General features: G+C 39.1%; 1 protein-coding gene across 1 annotated transcript in view; it reads left to right on the top strand.

Moving 5' to 3' along the window:
* TECPR1 (tectonin beta-propeller repeat containing 1) overlaps window positions 1-14,565 on the top strand; it is a 22,028-nt gene extending 7,463 nt beyond the window's left edge. The window contains exons 8-24 of the mRNA XM_009319999.1: window positions 1-129; window positions 995-1,521; window positions 2,378-2,523; window positions 3,492-3,647; window positions 4,184-4,333; window positions 4,974-5,131; window positions 6,434-6,561; window positions 6,852-6,954; window positions 7,639-7,735; window positions 8,135-8,214; window positions 8,541-8,597; window positions 10,116-10,290; window positions 11,494-11,629; window positions 11,979-12,071; window positions 12,841-12,947; window positions 13,420-13,539; window positions 14,227-14,565. The exon at window positions 1-129 is cut by the window's left edge and continues 15 nt beyond it. Coding sequence (XP_009318274.1) covers window positions 1-129; window positions 995-1,521; window positions 2,378-2,523; window positions 3,492-3,647; window positions 4,184-4,333; window positions 4,974-5,131; window positions 6,434-6,561; window positions 6,852-6,954; window positions 7,639-7,735; window positions 8,135-8,214; window positions 8,541-8,597; window positions 10,116-10,290; window positions 11,494-11,629; window positions 11,979-12,071; window positions 12,841-12,947; window positions 13,420-13,539; window positions 14,227-14,424 — 2,560 coding nt within the window. The 3' untranslated portion in view covers window positions 14,425-14,565. The remainder of the gene's footprint in view (window positions 130-994; window positions 1,522-2,377; window positions 2,524-3,491; window positions 3,648-4,183; window positions 4,334-4,973; window positions 5,132-6,433; window positions 6,562-6,851; window positions 6,955-7,638; window positions 7,736-8,134; window positions 8,215-8,540; window positions 8,598-10,115; window positions 10,291-11,493; window positions 11,630-11,978; window positions 12,072-12,840; window positions 12,948-13,419; window positions 13,540-14,226) is intronic.
* The last annotated feature ends 4,025 nt before the right edge of the window (window positions 14,566-18,590 follow it).

The raw sequence follows: 18,590 nt of genomic DNA, 5'->3' as shown, positions 1-18,590 counted from the left end.
TGATGACAGAGCAATTTATTTTCGTCAAGGTGTCACACCAAGTGAGCTCAGTGGGAAGACATGGAAGGCAATTGTATCTGGCCGAGAGAGTGACAGATCTCAGACCGGGAGCTCGACAAGTCTGCTCAGGTACTTAGTAAAATACCTGCTCAAGACTTTGTACGCCAAGAGTTTCAGTGCTAGGAGATATTTCTTTACATTCAAATGGTACAGACAGGGAGGAGATGGGAAGGCACGTCTAATCATTATGTATGTCAAAAAGCATTTGCGTTTTTTGCCATTAAAATTAACAATAAGCAGCAGTTGTTGCATTCGGACTAGAAACTGAAGCTCCCACTTTGGAATTCACTGCATGCTTGCAGTAAAATGTGCTTCTCTGGGTTTTACTATCACAATCTGGAACTAGTCTCTAATAAGAGAAGATGTTACCTGTGAAATATCATGGAGTGTCAACTCTACTTAGGAATTATCCTTCTCCTGAATGTCACTGTACGTTTCCTTTCCTAGAGAGATTAAATCAGTAACTCCCTGCTGACTGTTGGCCTCTTGGCTGTGCAAGACATGACAATGAAGCTGGGAGTGCTGCAGAAGCTACTTGTTTGAGTCAGAATGTGCTCTGAGTAGAAGCCCTCCCTCGCGGAGACAAAAATCATAAAGTTAATAATGGGCTTTAAAAAATCCTATTCATTATTTCATATCCAGAAAATGTGATGTTGCTTCAGTGTTTTCCTGAGAGTTGTAGGCAGCCAACACCACCGATTGCTTGAAAAGATCAATGAAATATCTTCCTATGTTTCAGATCTAGTAGACTGGTCTGCCAGATTTGTGTTAGACTCTTTTCCCTTGATGATAGAGTTTGACCTTCAGAAAAGAAGTCTGCTGTTTCTCTCCTAAAGCTGAAACACTAGGTTGATTTCTGTGTATCTGTGGTCTCAGGCCTGTGCTAATTTATAATGCTTTGAATGATAGTTAATTAATTATCTTTGTCCTTCAGTGCTGGCTGTTTCTTTACGGATGATATTCAGAACCAAACGCACGCGATCATTCAGGGTGATGCAGATACTTCCTCTGATACAGAGCTTCCAAGTGTACCCGTGAACCTTGCCAACACTCCCCCGATGGGAGCTGCAGCCAGCAGCAGTGGTAATGGCACAGGCAACCAGACAGCAGAAATACGTGCAAATTTGACTGTGGATCCTCTGGACTCTGATCAAGGAGAAGCCACTGTTGCTTCGACTAATAATGAGAAAGCTAATCTTGAAATGCATAAATCCTCTACAAACCCAAATCCTTCTGCAGAACTGCAGTGGACAAACATTGACTTGAAGGAGGCCCAAAAGCATCCAGTCCTCTCTGTCAGCACCTTTGCAGAAACATCCAGCCTGTCTTCCCTTGGCATGTTCTCAGTGGGAGCTGAAGAACAGTACGGAGCTGATGAGCACCCACTGTGGGCCTGGGTGTCTGGGGGAGGCTGTCTTGTAGATTTGCACAGCCCATTGAAATGGTTCACTGTTCTATCAGGTACTATCCAGTCACTACAACAGACCCTAATTCCCAATGCTCTTTAAGAAAAATGTTGGTTTGGGGTTTTTTTTGAACAAAACCATGGCGCAAAACTTATGATAACCCATTTATTTTTACTGCAGTTTGTTAATACACTCCATGTCTGAGGATAGTGCTGCATGTATTTAGCTGTACAGCACTTCGGGATTGAGATATATAAATGTAAAGGTGATGTTTTCTCTGAGTTTCTGGAAGAATTTTGTAAATAATCTGTGCTGGATCTGTATCTCATTTTTAATTGCACCGAAACTGCAACTTAAGGCAAAACCTATAATATCACTGAATAGTAACTGAAAGCAGTGAAAAGGGCTCTCTTGAGAGATGCAGATGCCACAAATAACTGCCTTGCTCCTACCATTCCTACTGAGACAAGGGTAAGATACAGAAATTACTCAGAGGCATTGTGAATGTGAGCCCAGCTGATAACTGGATGGTGTTAGAATTTAGATTCTTGAAAGATGGTGGAGTATAACCATATTTTCAAAATATACCATGAACTGTGGCATCCCAGTATTTAATAATAGTGTAACTCTCAATGCATTGTATTACCTAACTATCCTGCAGGTCAGTGACAAAGCTCCCATTTTAACAAGGTTATGGCTTTGAAAGATTCTATATAATCATCTAGTGATCCCATTTCTATGCATCATTTACAAAGTTCGGCTGTAATACATTGATTCCAAAGTATAATAATTAGAAAAACTATGTTAGACTGGGTTGATTCAGTCCAGTGTTCAAAGCAGCATTGTGTTTTGACTTTCACAGAACTGTATTCAAAGCTCACTGGAGTGTATTGGTTTTGGTTCTGTTCTAGGTTTGTCATCCTCTGTGCAATCTCTATCCCTGTCTATCACTCCAGCACAGACAGCAGCATGGCGAAAGCAGATTTTTCAGCAGCTCAGTGAAAGGACAAAACGGGAACTGGAGAATTTTAGGCACTACGAACAGGCTATTGAGCAGGTAAGCAGTGAGGACACTTATCTCTTGTCTACTAAACACTTATATCTATCAATACTGGGCATCAATAATACATTTCTGATGTGCTGATCTGAACTTACTGTCAGCTTTATATTCTTGTCCTTATTTGTTTATGACAACTTTCCTGGATTACCACTGTCTGAACTCCCTGTGGGAAACTAGCAGCTTATCAAACATGGAGCAGCAATCTTTATCTAAAAACATTAGCTGATAGTTTTGTATAGGAGCAAACGAAGCATTGGTCAGCACTATTTGAGTACACTGAAACCTCAAATCCACAGAGAAACGTTTGCAACAGTGGAACATTGTATGAATTATTCCACCACAAGATGAGGCTTCTTAATTGAAACAGTGACTCAAGTAGGTGAAATTTCCCTCTCTGCGACCATTAAGGGATTAATGCAACTTGCATAAATAAAACGATGCAAACGTCAACAGCAACACTTAAATAGCAGCACTTTTGTTTGATATTCCCTTTGTTATGACTCCTTGGCTCTTTTCAGATTCATTCACATTTTTGGTCCCTTCATTGCTAATTGTCAAATGACATCTGGAATTGATTTGATTAAAAACACTTGGAGTCCAGGGGTTTAATCAAGTTTAAAAAGATTATGCCAAAAGCCTTTAAAGTCCAAACAGAAGTTATGTTATAACAGGAGCACACTGGAGTCAATTAGTATCTGTGTGCTACTGCGTTCTTGCAGAGGTAAAATGTTAATACTGTTGTACACATGCTATTTCAGGGCCTTTCTATCCAGTTTTGTCAGTTTTCATTTTGTCTTCAGCTTCCTGAACACTCTGGTATATTCTGTGTCAGAATTAATTGCTATGATACAGACTAAACTGCAGCAGGTATTTCTTGTGGTCACAAAAAATAGTATTTCGGAGAAAGAAAGAAAGAGAGAGTCATGCAGTTTCCTTACTCCTGTAAATTTGTGTTTGCATTGCAGTCGGTTTGGGTTAAAACTGGAACCTTGCAATGGTGGAGGAATTGGAAGCCTCATAAATGGATGGATGTTCGAGTCGCACTTGAGCAATTCACTGGGAGCGATGGAATGCGCGACAGCATCCTGTTCATCTATTACATGTATCATGAGGAGAAAAAGGTGTGTTCAGCTCGAGACCCTTGAGAAAGTTGCATTTGGCGCAAAGGAAAACCTTTGAAGGGAAAACAGTTTTACTGAAGGGAGGCAAATTATGGTACACTATTGTTCTAAGTTTTGGGAACCAATTCAAACGTAGCCCAGGGTACTAGCAAATTGCAAGCTTTTCTAAGCTGTAGCTATGTTAATGCTGTGTCAGAAATACCCAGTCAGCAACCATCCACATTGCTTAAACCCATCAGCTTTGCACTAATTAGGAATTCTTTTGGAAGTTCAAAATGTTCTTGATTGTGAAGAGCGAGCCAAGCTTGCTGGCCAGGGTCTTCATAAATAGGGTTAATGCATACAGGCAATATGAATCAGAGGTAGTGCGGGACTGGAAATTGAGCCCCATTCCTTCTGTACCAAGAACTGATTCTTTGCTATCCTTGGCAGGAATGACTCATTCATGGTCCTGCGCCTCATTCATGGTCCTGCTGGCTCTGAGGAAGGTATATCTGAGTTTGCCTTAGGTGCAATTTTTTTTTCTCTTGTCTTAGTATATCCACGTGTTCCTGAATGAAGTCACTATTATAGTTGAAGTTCTTAATGAAGCCAAACATTCCTTTGCACTGTATACACCTGAAAGGACGAAGCAGCGATGGCCAATTCGCCTGGCAGCCGCAACAGAACAAGAAATGCATGACTGGGTAATTCTGTGAATTTTTTATTTCAAGCTGGCAATATCTGAAATAAAACATAAAAGCTACTCTCTGAAATCTCAGCATTACATTTACAGTATCTAGGCTACTTATCTATTTTCACGATTTAGGTATTTAAAAAGTCTGTTCAAACTTATTTAGAGGCACCTGAGGCTTCCTATCTCCTCTGGAGTTTGCACGCTTTCTAATGCTGCAGTTATCCACAGTAAAACCAATATTGTTCTTCCTTCCTTCCTATCTCTGGATATAGATTAGGCTACAAATGAGTTAAGAGTTTAATTCAGTTAGTCTATTCTTCTGCATTGGTAGAAGAACTGTTATCTGTTGTCACTGTTGTAGGGAGTCTTATGTATAGGCAGGCAGGCATATATACACCGAAGCAATGGAAAACCTGAAAGATACTTCATAATGATCAGATACTGCAAACCACATTGCTTCCAGTGATTGTGTTAATAATTTCTAAAAGACTGAATTCCAGTGCCTTTGAGAAAAAGCTGCAAATTCACTTTGCTGATTTGCAAGAACAGGCGAAGGTAAAACTTCATTTTGTAATACTGAAGCATCTATATGGAAATTTTTGTTCTCACTGTCAATGGAAGGTTTTGGTTCTCTGCTTCTTGTTTTGCAGCTGTCTTTGCTGAACATGTCCTGTTGTGAAAGCAGACGGATTCAAGGCCCTCCTTCTCACCATGCCATTTGGTCAGTTACTTGTAAAGGAGACATCTTTGTTAGTGAGCCAAGTTCTGAACTGGAGGCCGGACCACACCTGATGCCATGTGATCAAATGTAAGAGGTTTCAGAAGCTGTTCTTTCTGCATGGGATGCCATCCAGCAAAGACTGTCTTTCATGTCAATTCAGTGACTTTGATGGGCTGCTGGAGTGTATAGTACGCTGCAGATGTCTGTCAATGACCAAGGTTAATGGCTGCCTTCATATTTATGATTGCATGTGAAGAAATTCACCAAATCGTATTTCAAGTCTTAGATGCTGGAGCTATTCATGTGATTTCAAAAGCCTTTCTCATAGAGATCTCATTTTTATGTGATTGCACCTTTAATGCCATAATTACTTAAATTAAGAGATGGCCTAGACTAAAAGTAAACCTACTCACTGTAATTGTAATGTAATTTGAGCTTTCAGTTTTATCTGAGTCAGGAAATCTGAAATTCTCAGTCCTCCATAGTCACTACAGTCCAGGAGCAGCTCCTTTACAGTTTCTGTCACAACTATGACAATATAGTACTGCAGACTCTTCAAGCAAAAAGATACCAGCCTCAGAACTGGTGGGTAAAAGGCCAATCTTCAATTTAAAAAATACCCCTAGTTTCAAGTTACTTGCACAAAGCGTCTTTGAATAATACCTCAGAAATCCTTTAGTCTTTTTCCTTCAGGTTGGAGCACCTTCAACATCTGGCAAATCACAAAGCTGATGTGCTCTTGCATCTTAGTTTGGGGGATCCGTGACCTAGATGATCTCCTGCCATTCTGATAACTAAAATACTCCTCTGCAATCTCTTTATTTTCCCCCTTCTTCCCCAGAAAAGTACCATGGCCAACGGCTGTGTAAAGCCCCAGAAAAGGATTAACCTGCAAAGATGAGGAGAATAGGAAGAATTAAAGCCCTTGTTTTTACCAAGCTCCATAGCAAATATATAAATAATTTGTTTTCTTGTTAGATAAAGGCAATTCCTAGATTTTAAAAAAATGAGGATGAAGTTAGAGCTGAGGCAGTTGATAGCCACTAAGATGTAAAGATCCTAGCAAGATCATCCTCACTACTGTTTAAAAATATATATATTTAAAAAAAAAAAAACACAAGCCATAAAATACAAGGAAAGTAAAACACTTAAAAGCCTGAAAATGCCAAGTGGAGGCAGACGGGTTCCTTCCATCTACTTTTCAGTAGTTGTTCAGAGGGAAATGCTTTCAACTGGCAACTGCCTTCACTTACAGATTGCACAGAGGTTGAACAAGCAAGCATATAAAGGTGCCTGTCCTTAAGATTGTTGAGTTGTAGGAGGGGAAAGCATACATTCCTGATGGATGTGGTGTAGAGTAAATGTAAAATGTTGTCCTTTTTCTGGCAGGTTTTGGCGTCAAGTTGGAGGTCATCTTCGACTGATAGAGTGCAATAACCGAGGCATAGTGTGGGGCATAGGATATGATCACACAGCTTGGGTTTATACTGGTGGATATGGAGGTGGCTTCATTCAAGGTATGGATGACTGGTGTACTGCAGTGTGCACGTTTCTTTCTTACCTTCCTGACTGGGTCAGCTCTTCAAGCTATTTCAGCTGTCCTTCCTTTAGCCTAAGTAACATGTAGGGTTATACAGTGAACTGGCCACATATTAGGAAGGAATTGGTATTGCAGTTTTATATTTATATTTTCAGCTTAAGAATGAGAAATAGGATAATCAGCAATATTACTGTGGCTATTGGAATTTAAAATGTAGTGTCTTTAAGGTTTAGCTTTACTATAATCCAAATGATTTGTTTCTCACAGGACTGGCCAGTAGTGCTGATAACATTTATATGCAGTCAGATGTGAAATGTGTTTACATCTATGAGAACCAACGGTGGAACCCAGTCACTGGATATAGCAGCAGGTTAGTTACTCAAGTTATTGTGTTTATTTACTGTAATTTTTTACTAATGTCAAATGAAACAAGGGATTTGTTCTAGCTTTTCAGAATCGTTATTATTCTATCTTCAGTCTCCTCCAACATTTATTGTTAACCTGAGATGGAAGGAGCAGTGTTTCTCAATTTTCTAGATTTGTAATTATCCATTCAAAATGCATTTGTAGCAAAACATTACAGATTTGTGCTTTGTGAGTGCACAAAGTGTGCCTACTTGCAGCATCTTTCATTATTAAGGCCATACAGCAAAGTGCTTATGAGGATCTATATATTCATATGCATATTGTGCTAAATACATTGGGTCCTTCAATAGTATATTTGAACAGAAGTATTGAAAAAGCATTCACATATATGGGTGTCTATGCCAGAGAAACTCGGGATTCACCTTCCCATTTTAAATAGTAGTGAGGAATATCACGCTACAGAGAGAAGTTTACGTGGTCCTCAAGTTTGGTGTAACTGGAAGCAATTGTACAGATTCTTTCCCACTATCCTCATCACTCACGTGATATTTCTAAATACAGAGATTAATGACAGAAGACCGTTTCATGTATGAAAGTAGGAAGTGCTACAAATAGGCTTTTCTTCCCTCGCCTTTTAAATTCTCTGTTGTAAATGACCTTGCATTCCTTGTACGCTGTTTCACCACAGGGGTCTGCCCACAGACAGATACATGTGGAGCGATGCATCTGGCCTGCAGGAATGTACAAAAATCAATACCAAGCCTCCTTCTCCGCAGTGGTCTTGGGTAAATTTTGTCTTAAAAGTCTTTTTACTAAGGCAGCAAGGCTTAGCAAGTAGGATACAAGACTTGGGCTCAAGTGACTTGGGCTTTCTTCCTGGATTTGTCATATTTAACTTTGGTTTCCCCATTTATACAATAGCAATAATCTTCCATAGTCAAAAGAATGTTAAGCATTGAGTGGGATTTTTTAGTGGGACTTAGACTGCTGCTCTGATGCTTTTCTCTTCAACTGAATTAAAAAGACTTAGGAGCCTCTGTATGAATTTATATTGCAAGTATTAGAAGGTTTCCAGCAAGTCATTGCACTCCAAAAGGTGGAGGGAAATAGCAGAAGGGGGTATTTTTATTATACATTAGGTGTTGATTGTGCTTGTGATTCTTATTGTCTCCTTTTGACAATAGGTATCCGATTGGTATATTGATTTTAATGCTTCAGGCGGAACTGATCGGGAAGGCTGGCAGTATGCAGCAGACTTTCCAGCGTAAGGAGATACCTTCTTCTACCTAAAATACTAGCAGGCAAATGCCATACTTAAGTTCTCATTTCTTCTTGTTTGCTGTTTTGCACATTAACTGTGCTTTAACAGGGACAAGTGTGCCTTGATTTCTTCCTTTTTATGGGGGCACTAACACTGAAATTTGCCAGGGAGGTAGGGCAGCAAGGTGAGTTTAGCAAACTATAGTTTCAGGTATTTTAAAGTCAGCAGGCATGTCTGGTGGGCAGATACAGACAGTGCTCTCAGGCTGGCACTGACATGGGAGATGCTCTGACATCCTCATGAACACCTATTTAAATCTGTTTTGGTAGGTCCTACCATGGTCACAAGACAATGAAAGACTTTGTCCGACGGAGGCGCTGGGCAAGGTGAGGAACTAAGATATAAATAAAAGTTTTGAACTTGAATGCTGACTGTTCCCTAGAAGTCTCCTTTAGTTACGAGGGGAAGAGTCTCGTCACCCAATCAACCAAAGCAAAAGTAAAGACACCTGCAATAAATAACCCATCTCCAATAGAGAAGCTGATGATCTTTAGCATTATGGCTTTACTTTTAAGCCTTTACAGGTAGATAACCTATTTGATTTTGTGGGATCTGTAGATAAAAGTCAGCTAGTTATTCTCTGTTTCTGATTTTCCTTATGGTAAATGATTAAGTAATAGTAGGGTCTAGGTGTATTAGTACATACTAGGTCACTTGTAACAACTGGTAATGTGTCTTGTATATTAATAGTTTTAACATATGAATTCCACATACTGTGTACTAGGCCACAGATAATCCCAACCCCATTTAAGTCACAGTATACTATGTTCAGGTGGAACCTGGAAAATAGCAAACTGCCACTATATTCTATTCTATTAAGCAGGGAAAGTCTGTGCATGCACTGTTTTTCCAGCTTTTCTATGCTTTCTATACTAGAGTATCTAATAGCTATGCTAATAAATTGCTGTGAACATACAGTTCTGCATTGTTCTGTTTGTTATTGAGGCTACAAAGCTAGTATTTTGGCCCTTGTACAAAAATCTTTGAAGTAAGGTCCTGAAGCATCAAACTGTCATTGTTCCAGGATGTGCAACAAAACAAACAACACCCAATCATCAAAATGGTGACTAGAAATAAAATAAGCAACTTGAAAAACACCCTCAAGCCTAAACATTTCCTCTTGTTTTAACTATCAATTGAAAACAAACAGGGAACAGCTCAGGGCTGGATCCAGTTTTTAGAACTGGAGAACAGAGGAATGTCCTGAGTTTTTAAGGACATTCGTCATACAGAGAAATTACTGTTGTGATGATAGAATCTAATATAGTTTCCCTAATAGACAGCACTACTTTGCTGCAGTTTCCACAGAAAAAATACACCAATTCCCAGAGTGACCTACCTCCAGTGCTTTAATTTAGAGCTGCCTTATCTCTGCCTACCTCAAGATGCTACATAACTTTTTAACAGGCCCCACCAAAAAACTAACTGTAAAATGATTCCCTTAACCAAGACAGAGGAAGGAATGAACCGGGTATGGAGTTCTCTCTGCAATGAGATTCTCAGCTGGGGTCAAATATTCATTATCCAGCTGTTGCCCAGCGAGTTTTAGAGAGCCAGGGAGTAGTGTAGCACAAGCTGCAGACTTCTTGGGTGGCCTTGATTTTATAAAGTAACTTCTTTTTAAAAACAGAAGCTTTGAGAAATCAGTAATACGTCAAAATTCAAAACCTGATGCAAAACATGATTGATTGTTGTAAACCCCTTTCAAATTAAAAATACTTATTGTACCTACTTAATGAAAAGACTTCAGGATTGTTTGGACTGAAGTCAACAATGGACCAGGAAATAAAATTCAGTTATAGAAAGTACGTACTTCTGACGGGTTTGGGGTTTTTTTGCTTCAGAAAATGTAAGATAGTCACCAACGGGCCATGGCTGGAAGTGCCTCCTGTTACCCTGTGGGACATCTCCATAATTCCCAGTTCAGATGCAGATGATGAAGAAGCAGTAGCACTGTGGGCAATCAGTGACAAAGGAGACGTGCTCTGCAGGCTTGGAGTGACACAGCAAAATCCAGCTGTAAGGCTCCCTGTTTATTTTTACTGCCTTATTGATGTATTTAATCTAATGATGCAAGTACATACACACAATCATGCAGTGCGTTCCCTTATAGCACCTTGTTATTTTTTTCCCTTTTATGTCCCAGATTTGAAAGTCCTTGTCCATCAACTGTGACACAATTTGCTGCCCACATTTCTTACAACAGCGCTTCTCTTGCATAATCTACCTTAGCTTGTGCCACGTCACTTGCAGGAGCCTCTCTCAGCCCCTGTATATCTTCTCATGAAGCATTTTGCTTCCAGTTTCTGCACTGATAGCTTAGTTCCTCTTTTTTTTTTTTTTTAATTGTTGATAATGTGTGTATCCCATGTAAATAAACTGTCCAGGGATAGAATTTCTCTATAGTATGGTCCCAATCTAGTGCCTGTTAATATCAGTAGGAGTTTGTCCATTGACTCTTCTGGGCCTGGAAATGACTCTGCTTATTTAAAAGACAGGTGGGCCTGGACGTACCTACAGATTTTACTTTCTTCTACGAACTGGGACAGATTTAATGAGCGAACATCCACTAAAGTATGCAGAAAGGAACGAATAGTCCCAGTAACTTCAATAGGAATACTTCTTTCCTAATAATAGACGTGCTGAAACGCCAAATTAGGGTTGATATGCACTAATTTTAAGCCATATTTATAACAGGGGAAAAAAAAACACTAATGATACACTTTAATGGAATTTGGAGAAAAACTGCAAGAAGTTGAAAATTTATAGGAATTACTTTTTTTTTCCCTGTTCAGTTAGTTACAATAGCATGGATGTGTACAGCAGTGCAACAGCAAAAACTGGAATACTGTGTCTGGAATCTGAAGCCCTGTATCAGTCAATTTTTGTTCTGTATAATCAAAAAAGAAGTTATTAAAAAAAAAAAAAAAACACAAAAGGGCTGTAGCTCAGCTCTTCAGAGACATGTAGGTGCCTAAATTCCAGCAATTCCAACAGAAAAGGCCCTGTTACAGTTGAACATAGCTATTGATTTCAAAGAGTTAAATATCCAAGTATCTTTGAGGATGAGAGACCTGGTTTCTGTTCAGTCACAAGGTACAGGAATTATTCTTCAGAATATTTTTCACTATCTAGGGTTTTTCCCATTTGGCAATAATCAACAATACTTTGTCGTGGAGTTTTTAACCATTGCTTGATAATTCATCTTCCATGATTTGTTAGGGAACCTCCTGGCTTCATGTGGGGACAGATCAGCCCTTCATTTCCATCTCAATTGGAGCGTTTTACCAAGTGTGGGCTATTGCTAGAGATGGTTCTGCCTTCTATCGGGGTTCAGTGTCTCCAAAGAAACCTGCAGGTGAGTACTTGTACTTTTTTGGTACGGTCTTCATCTTAGACATTCTGTAAGCTCTACTACACTGCCATGTCTGAAAAAGACAAATCTGTTTAGCAGAGGCCTTTCCCACAGCTGTGCAAAACAGTGCATATGAATAATGCTCATGATAATTATAGCAGTTAATTTGCTCTTCACTTGTGTGATTTAAAGAGTTTGTTTCTAAAAATAAGCTAGTAAAAATATATTGAGTGTAGTGTCATTCACAGCTTTCTTGCACAGCTCTGTATTATTTCAACGGCAGACATTTCCAAGACTTCTCATACATAATTCTGTTTTCTCAATGTTTTACTCAAGTATTTCTGACCTTTAGGTGATTGTTGGTACCATATTCCTTCACCTCAAAAACAAAAGTTAAAACAAGTCTCAGTAGGACGAACATCTGTGTTTGTGTTGGATAAAAACGGTAAGGATTTTTAAAAATTATTCATCAATGTTACAAAAAATAAATCAGTATACATCAGATTGATTTAAAAAGGAGAGGCTAAGTTAGAGCTTCTGCTTGGACAGATGATTACTGTTGCTCCAAGGGGAGTAATATTTCATATTGAAAGAGAAGGAGTAGGCACAGCCCATTTAATTACTGATTTTGAAGACTTGTTTTTTGTTATATCTGATAGTGCCCTAGGTAGATAGCAACAATCCAGCATCTATGCTGTTCTTTGAAGGGAAGAGATAGATGAATCTCAAAGAAGAGAATTGCATGGCAGGATTTTGTCTGAAACCCTAGAACATGCAAAACTGAAGAGGAATACCTTCCTGTTGCAAAACCTAGAAATAGCATCATCATTGCAAGATAAATTATGAAGCATCCTTTTGTAAAAGAAACAAGCCTTTAACACCAGCCTCCTTCAGAGATCTTAATCTCATTTGCTTTCCTTCTCTAGTGCATAGTTCCTTATATGAACATTTTTCCCCAAGAAATTTTACAAAACAGAGTATTCTCTGTTTTCCAGAAAAGTTACAAAGAATAACGATAGAAATACAAATTCCAAAGTAGGAACTTCCTTGTCCTTTACTGTAACACATTAGTCAAAACCATAATGCATTTCCACAGAACACAAAGTATTAACTACTGATGTGGAAAGTATTAACTACTGATTTGTTATGTTGTTTACTAGCACTTTATACAAAACAGACATCCTGAGCTGTAACCACAACTATTTATTTTACAGGCAATCTTTGGTACCGGCAAGGTATCACACCAAGCTACCCTCAAGGATCTACTTGGGATCACGTTTCAAATAATATCCGTAAAATGTCTGTAGGACCCCTGGACCAGGTGTGTTTTAAGCTTCCTTGTAGCTCATTAGTTTATTAAAAATTACGCTTAACATACTTTTGTAATTAAATTAAATTTTCTTCAGAATTATTATTGTTTAACTAACTTTATTCCACAAGGTGATTGTCTAAATGCCAGAATCCTGATAGCAAGACAAAAATCATGCCAATGAAATAGTGACACAGCCAGCCCTTTGCTGTAAAAAGCCTCATTAATTTTTTCTTTTATTTTTAATGAAGCTATTTTATATAACTGATCTCTTTCCTGCCAAGTCTTACTATCTGGCAATGTTTTAATTATAACACTGGTATCTGGTTGGTTGTTTGGGTGTCTCTCTGACTAAATTAGAGCAGTTTTGGTCTATTCAAGATCAAGACTAATTTCTGAAAGTGGTCGAACAGACTTAAAATTTTCACATCTGGGAGGAGCAGCACGACGAGCACATTTTCTTGCCTCTCTTTGCTTTCTTGAGGTCTGGGTGATAGCTGACAAAGTGCAAGGAAGTCATAGTTTGAGCTGTGGGACCGTCTGCCATCGGACTGGTGTTCAGCCAATGGAACCTAAAGGCCTCTCATGGGATTATGGTATTGGGGTAAGTGCTGGGGGCATAATACTGCCTAAAAGGTGTATGTCCAAATACGCATGGGCACGCTTAGAAAGGAAAGTGCCATCCTGCTCCAGCTGGCAAGCTTTCTAAAGCTTGCATATACCTGCAGAAAACTGACCTTTGTTCTTCGGTTTTAGGTTCCTTTTTTAAGTTAATGTAATGGGTTATGCAATTATAGCTGGGAAGTAATTTATTTGCATTTAATAGGTATTCATTTTAAATAGGTAATTTGAAAGTTATAATGGAAAAATTAGTAAAGTAAGTACATTTCTTAAAAATCGATTCCTTCCAAGTCTGCACGTGATTGTTCCTTGTTGTTCCCTGTGTTACCCTCAATGTTTTGAGAAAGGCTATTTCAAGGTTTTGGCCCCTTTTAAGTTGATGGAAAACCTGCAATAGCTCTGTTATGAACACCTGACCCTACTAATCTTAATTCCCTGTAATAAAAATAATCCTCAAGCTTACTACCTATATACCTCACTGTCAGGGAGGCATGTTGTGTTGTCTTTTGTTTTGTTCTACAAGGAGCCTTTTTTCTGATTAAGCCCAGAGCATTACTTTCCTCATGAAAAAATAGTATAAAACTAGTAGTGTACATAAAGCATCACATCAGATATTGTAATTGCAGGGTGATGTTTCTCCTTTTATTTTTTTTTAATCAATATTTTACAGGGTGGGTGGGAGCACATCACAGTCAGAGGAAATGCAACTGAAGCATCTAGGGTCGCTATGCATGATACTTCTGAGGAAAACCCTGCAGTATCAAAGGATTTGGAAGATGAGGAGAGTAAAGGGAAAACAGAACATTCTAAAACCCCTCTGATGGTCAGTGAAAGTCAAGAATTGGACAGAAATGCTGTTAATTGTTAGGTTGTCACCATCTACATGTTGCAAACAAGAAGTAGTATAATTTAAAAAGAAATTAAGTGTCTATTGCCTGGAGAGAAAAACATGACCTTTTTGTGCTACTAATATATTTTACTGAACTGGAATTTGCAATGGGGTATTTTAAATACTGATTTCTTCTACTACATCATGTGTAAAATGTATTTTTACATTTTACAATTCACAGTCCTATTCACTCTAAGTGACAAAGTCTCATTCTAAATTGTCAGCCCAAATGGTGGTAAATCATGTTTTGTCTTCATCTTAATTGCAACCATGATAATGGAGGTATACAGACGCCTACCTAATGAGGTTGGAAGGCCCCAGCCACTTGAGGAGTTAGGCGGTATTCCCGATCATTGCAAATTATGCTTTCACAGTGTAAAAGACAAGAGGAGGTCTTAAATAAGATTCTAACTTCACAGTGGTAGGAATGCAAAACAACTTTACTGATATCGGTGGAGTCTGCCAACATATACTAACGTGGGTTCAGAATGAAGCTCTTTTAGTAAGTGATTGATTCATCCCTTCTTCCAACAAGAAACCACTTTTTATTCTCAAAAAAAAGCTTTTTTTCCTGTCTTACCTTAATTCGACTGTGATGTGAAATTATTATTTGAAATCCAGTCCTTGGGACGTGCTGAAAAAGCCTCTCCCAGTAGCTTCAGGAAGGCACCACGTTTTTCCCCTGGCAGCAGTTTACAATCATTTTTCCTGTCTGTGTGTGGCTGTATATGGAGTTATTTTTATATGATGAGCAGTGTGGTGTGGTCTCAGTACTGTATTTGTCGAAGTAAAACTTATGTTTGCACGTATTTAAAGAATATATTTGGTATTTTAATGCCAAGGAAAGCACTGTTTCCAAGTCCAAATGTGAATGAAGATTGAAGATGCTTTACTGTTTAAAAAAACCTGTTGATCCTTCCAGTATGTGATTAAAGATTTCTGGTTTATACATACATTGTGGAAGTACCATAAAGAACGTTTGCATTAATTACCATAATAGGTTTTGCATAACTTGCACAGTATCTTGTCCAATAAATAACTTTATCAATCACGTCTTTTTAGATAATTACTAGAATTGCATTTTCTCTGCATCAGCATTTTTTTTCTTTTAGTAGTTGGTGTTTACATATCCAACAATCAAACTGATTTCATACAATAAGCTTTATAATATACCTTTGCATTTTTCCCTGCATTGCCAAGTTTCATGTACTTTACTGTAAAAAGCTGAGTTTAAGTGAACAAAAGATAAATTATAAGTTGTTTATGTTTGAATACTAAATATTTGCCTTCTGAAACTATTATTTAGAAAATTATTTAATTTAAAAATATGTCATTTTAATGGCTAGTTAAAATAAGGAAAAGTGACTTTAAATTGAAACAATTTTGAACAATAAAAGTAATTTATCAGAAAAAAACCTGCTTCTTACTAAATCCCTTTTGGCATGTCCAATAAAGCAGCACTTCATAGCAAAGTACCATTGTGGAACTAGCTGTTATTCCATTAAAGCACGTATGTCCTGTGCCTGACTATTCATCGGGGATGGCTGTGTTCAGAGAAGGGGTAACCTTCACGTGTCTCCTCTGCTGCTGTATTTATAGCTAGATATTACATGCCATTTTAGGCTTAATATTTGATTTTATTAATTTGAATTATATTTTTTGAATGTTTGCAGGAAGTCCTGTCAGAAATACACTGCCACAAGCATTTAAACTCCATAACAGTAGTATCAGTAGTTGGTTCTTAAAGTGAGGTGCAATTCTTCATCAATGGCACTGTTAAAATACTGGGTTTCCAACTCATTGGTTTCCTTACTCTGCCAAAGTAACCAAACAGCAATTCAAACACGGCTATCCCACAAAAACATTTCAAGGACGACATTTAGTATCTGGAAACTCTCAGATCTCCCTTACAACGGACTGGTCTAGCAGACTAATGACCTGTAAAAGATCCTACAAAAAATGACCATACTCTACAAGTGCTTAGTCATCATTTACTGTATGACACGGAGAACCACAGAATTTAGGCTGGAAGGGACCTCTGGAAGTCATCTAGTCCAACCCCCTATAGGGCTAATACAATCACGTCGCTCCAAGCCATGTCCAGCCAATCTCTGGACACCCCCAAGGATGGAGGTTCCACAACAACCAGCTGGTACTTGAGGCCACCAGTGCTGCAGCCCAGGGCAGAGGCCCCAAGCCCTCCCTGCAGCCCGCACCTGGGCAGCAGCGTCCTTCGCCTGGGGCAGAGGAAGGCACTAGGTGTCCCGCCCTGCAGCGCCTTCACGCAGGCTCCAAGTGCTCCTCGGCAGAGCCGCTGGGCCTCTCCGGGGCCTGCCGCCTGGCAGCAGTTTACAATCATTTTTCCTGTCTGTGTGTGGCTGTATATGGAGTTATTTTTATATGATGAGCAGTGTGGTGTGGTCTCAGTACTGTATTTGTCGAAGTAAAACTTATGTTTGCACGTATTTAAAGAATATATTTGGTATTTTAATGCCAAGGAAAGCACTGTTTCCAAGTCCAAATGTGAATGAAGATTGAAGATGCTTTACTGTTTAAAAAAACCTGTTGATCCTTCCAGTATGTGATTAAAGATTTCTGGTTTATACATACATTGTGGAAGTACCATAAAGAACGTTTGCATTAATTACCATAATAGGTTTTGCATAACTTGCACAGTATCTTGTCCAATAAATAACTTTATCAATCACGTCTTTTTAGATAATTACTAGAATTGCATTTTCTCTGCATCAGCATTTTTTTTCTTTTAGTAGTTGGTGTTTACATATCCAACAATCAAACTGATTTCATACAATAAGCTTTATAATGTACCTTTGCATTTTTCCCTGCATTGCCAAGTTTCATGTACTTTACTGTAAAAAGCTGAGTTTAAGTGAACAAAAGATAAATTATAAGTTGTTTATGTTTGAATACTAAATATTTGCCTTCTGAAACTATTATTTAGAAAATTATTTAATTTAAAAATATGTCATTTTAATGGCTAGTTAAAATAAGGAAAAGTGACTTTAAATTGAAACAATTTTGAACAATAAAAGTAATTTATCAGAAAAAAACCTGCTTCTTACTAAATCCCTTTTGGCATGTCCAATAAAGCAGCACTTCATAGCAAAGTACCATTGTGGAACTAGCTGTTATTCCATTAAAGCACGTATGTCCTGTGCCTGACTATTCATCGGGGATGGCTGTGTTCAGAGAAGGGGTAACCTTCACGTGTCTCCTCTGCTGCTGTATTTATAGCTAGATATTACATGCCATTTTAGGCTTAATATTTGATTTTATTAATTTGAATTATATTTTTTGAATGTTTGCAGGAAGTCCTGTCAGAAATACACTGCCACAAGCATTTAAACTCCATAACAGTAGTATCAGTAGTTGGTTCTTAAAGTGAGGTGCAATTCTTCATCAATGGCACTGTTAAAATACTGGGTTTCCAACTCATTGGTTTCCTTACTCTGCCAAAGTAACCAAACAGCAATTCAAACACGGCTATCCCACAAAAACATTTCAAGGACGACATTTAGTATCTGGAAACTCTCAGATCTCCCTTACAACGGACTGGTCTAGCAGACTAATGACCTGTAAAAGATCCTACAAAAAATGACCATACTCTACAAGTGCTTAGTCATCATTTACTGTATGACACGGAGAACCACAGAATTTAGGCTGGAAGGGACCTCTGGAAGTCATCTAGTCCAACCCCCTATAGGGCTAATACAATCACGTCGCTCCAAGCCATGTCCAGCCAATCTCTGGACACCCCCAAGGATGGAGGTTCCACAACAACCAGCTGGTACTTGAGGCCACCAGTGCTGCAGCCCAGGGCAGAGGCCCCAAGCCCTCCCTGCAGCCCGCACCTGGGCAGCAGCGTCCTTCGCCTGGGGCAGAGGAAGGCACTAGGTGTCCCGCCCTGCAGCGCCTTCACGCAGGCTCCAAGTGCTCCTCGGCAGAGCCGCTGGGCCTCTCCGGGCCCTGCCGCCACGTCCCGGCCCGAGCGTCCCGTGGGTCTGTCCCTCCCTCCTCAGACACTGGCCTCTCCCAGCAGCGGATGCAGCCGGAGGCGCCAGAAGCAGCGCCCTGAGCTGCTGTGGGAGCCGCGGCGGCGAACGCCCGCCCGGAGCCCTGTCGCG

This window comes from Pygoscelis adeliae, unplaced genomic scaffold (genome assembly GCF_000699105.1).
Source record: "Pygoscelis adeliae isolate BGI_AS28 unplaced genomic scaffold, ASM69910v1 Scaffold242, whole genome shotgun sequence".
NCBI classification, from domain to species: domain Eukaryota; kingdom Metazoa; phylum Chordata; class Aves; order Sphenisciformes; family Spheniscidae; genus Pygoscelis; species Pygoscelis adeliae.
This window is presented reverse-complemented; position numbering and strand designations above follow the sequence as displayed.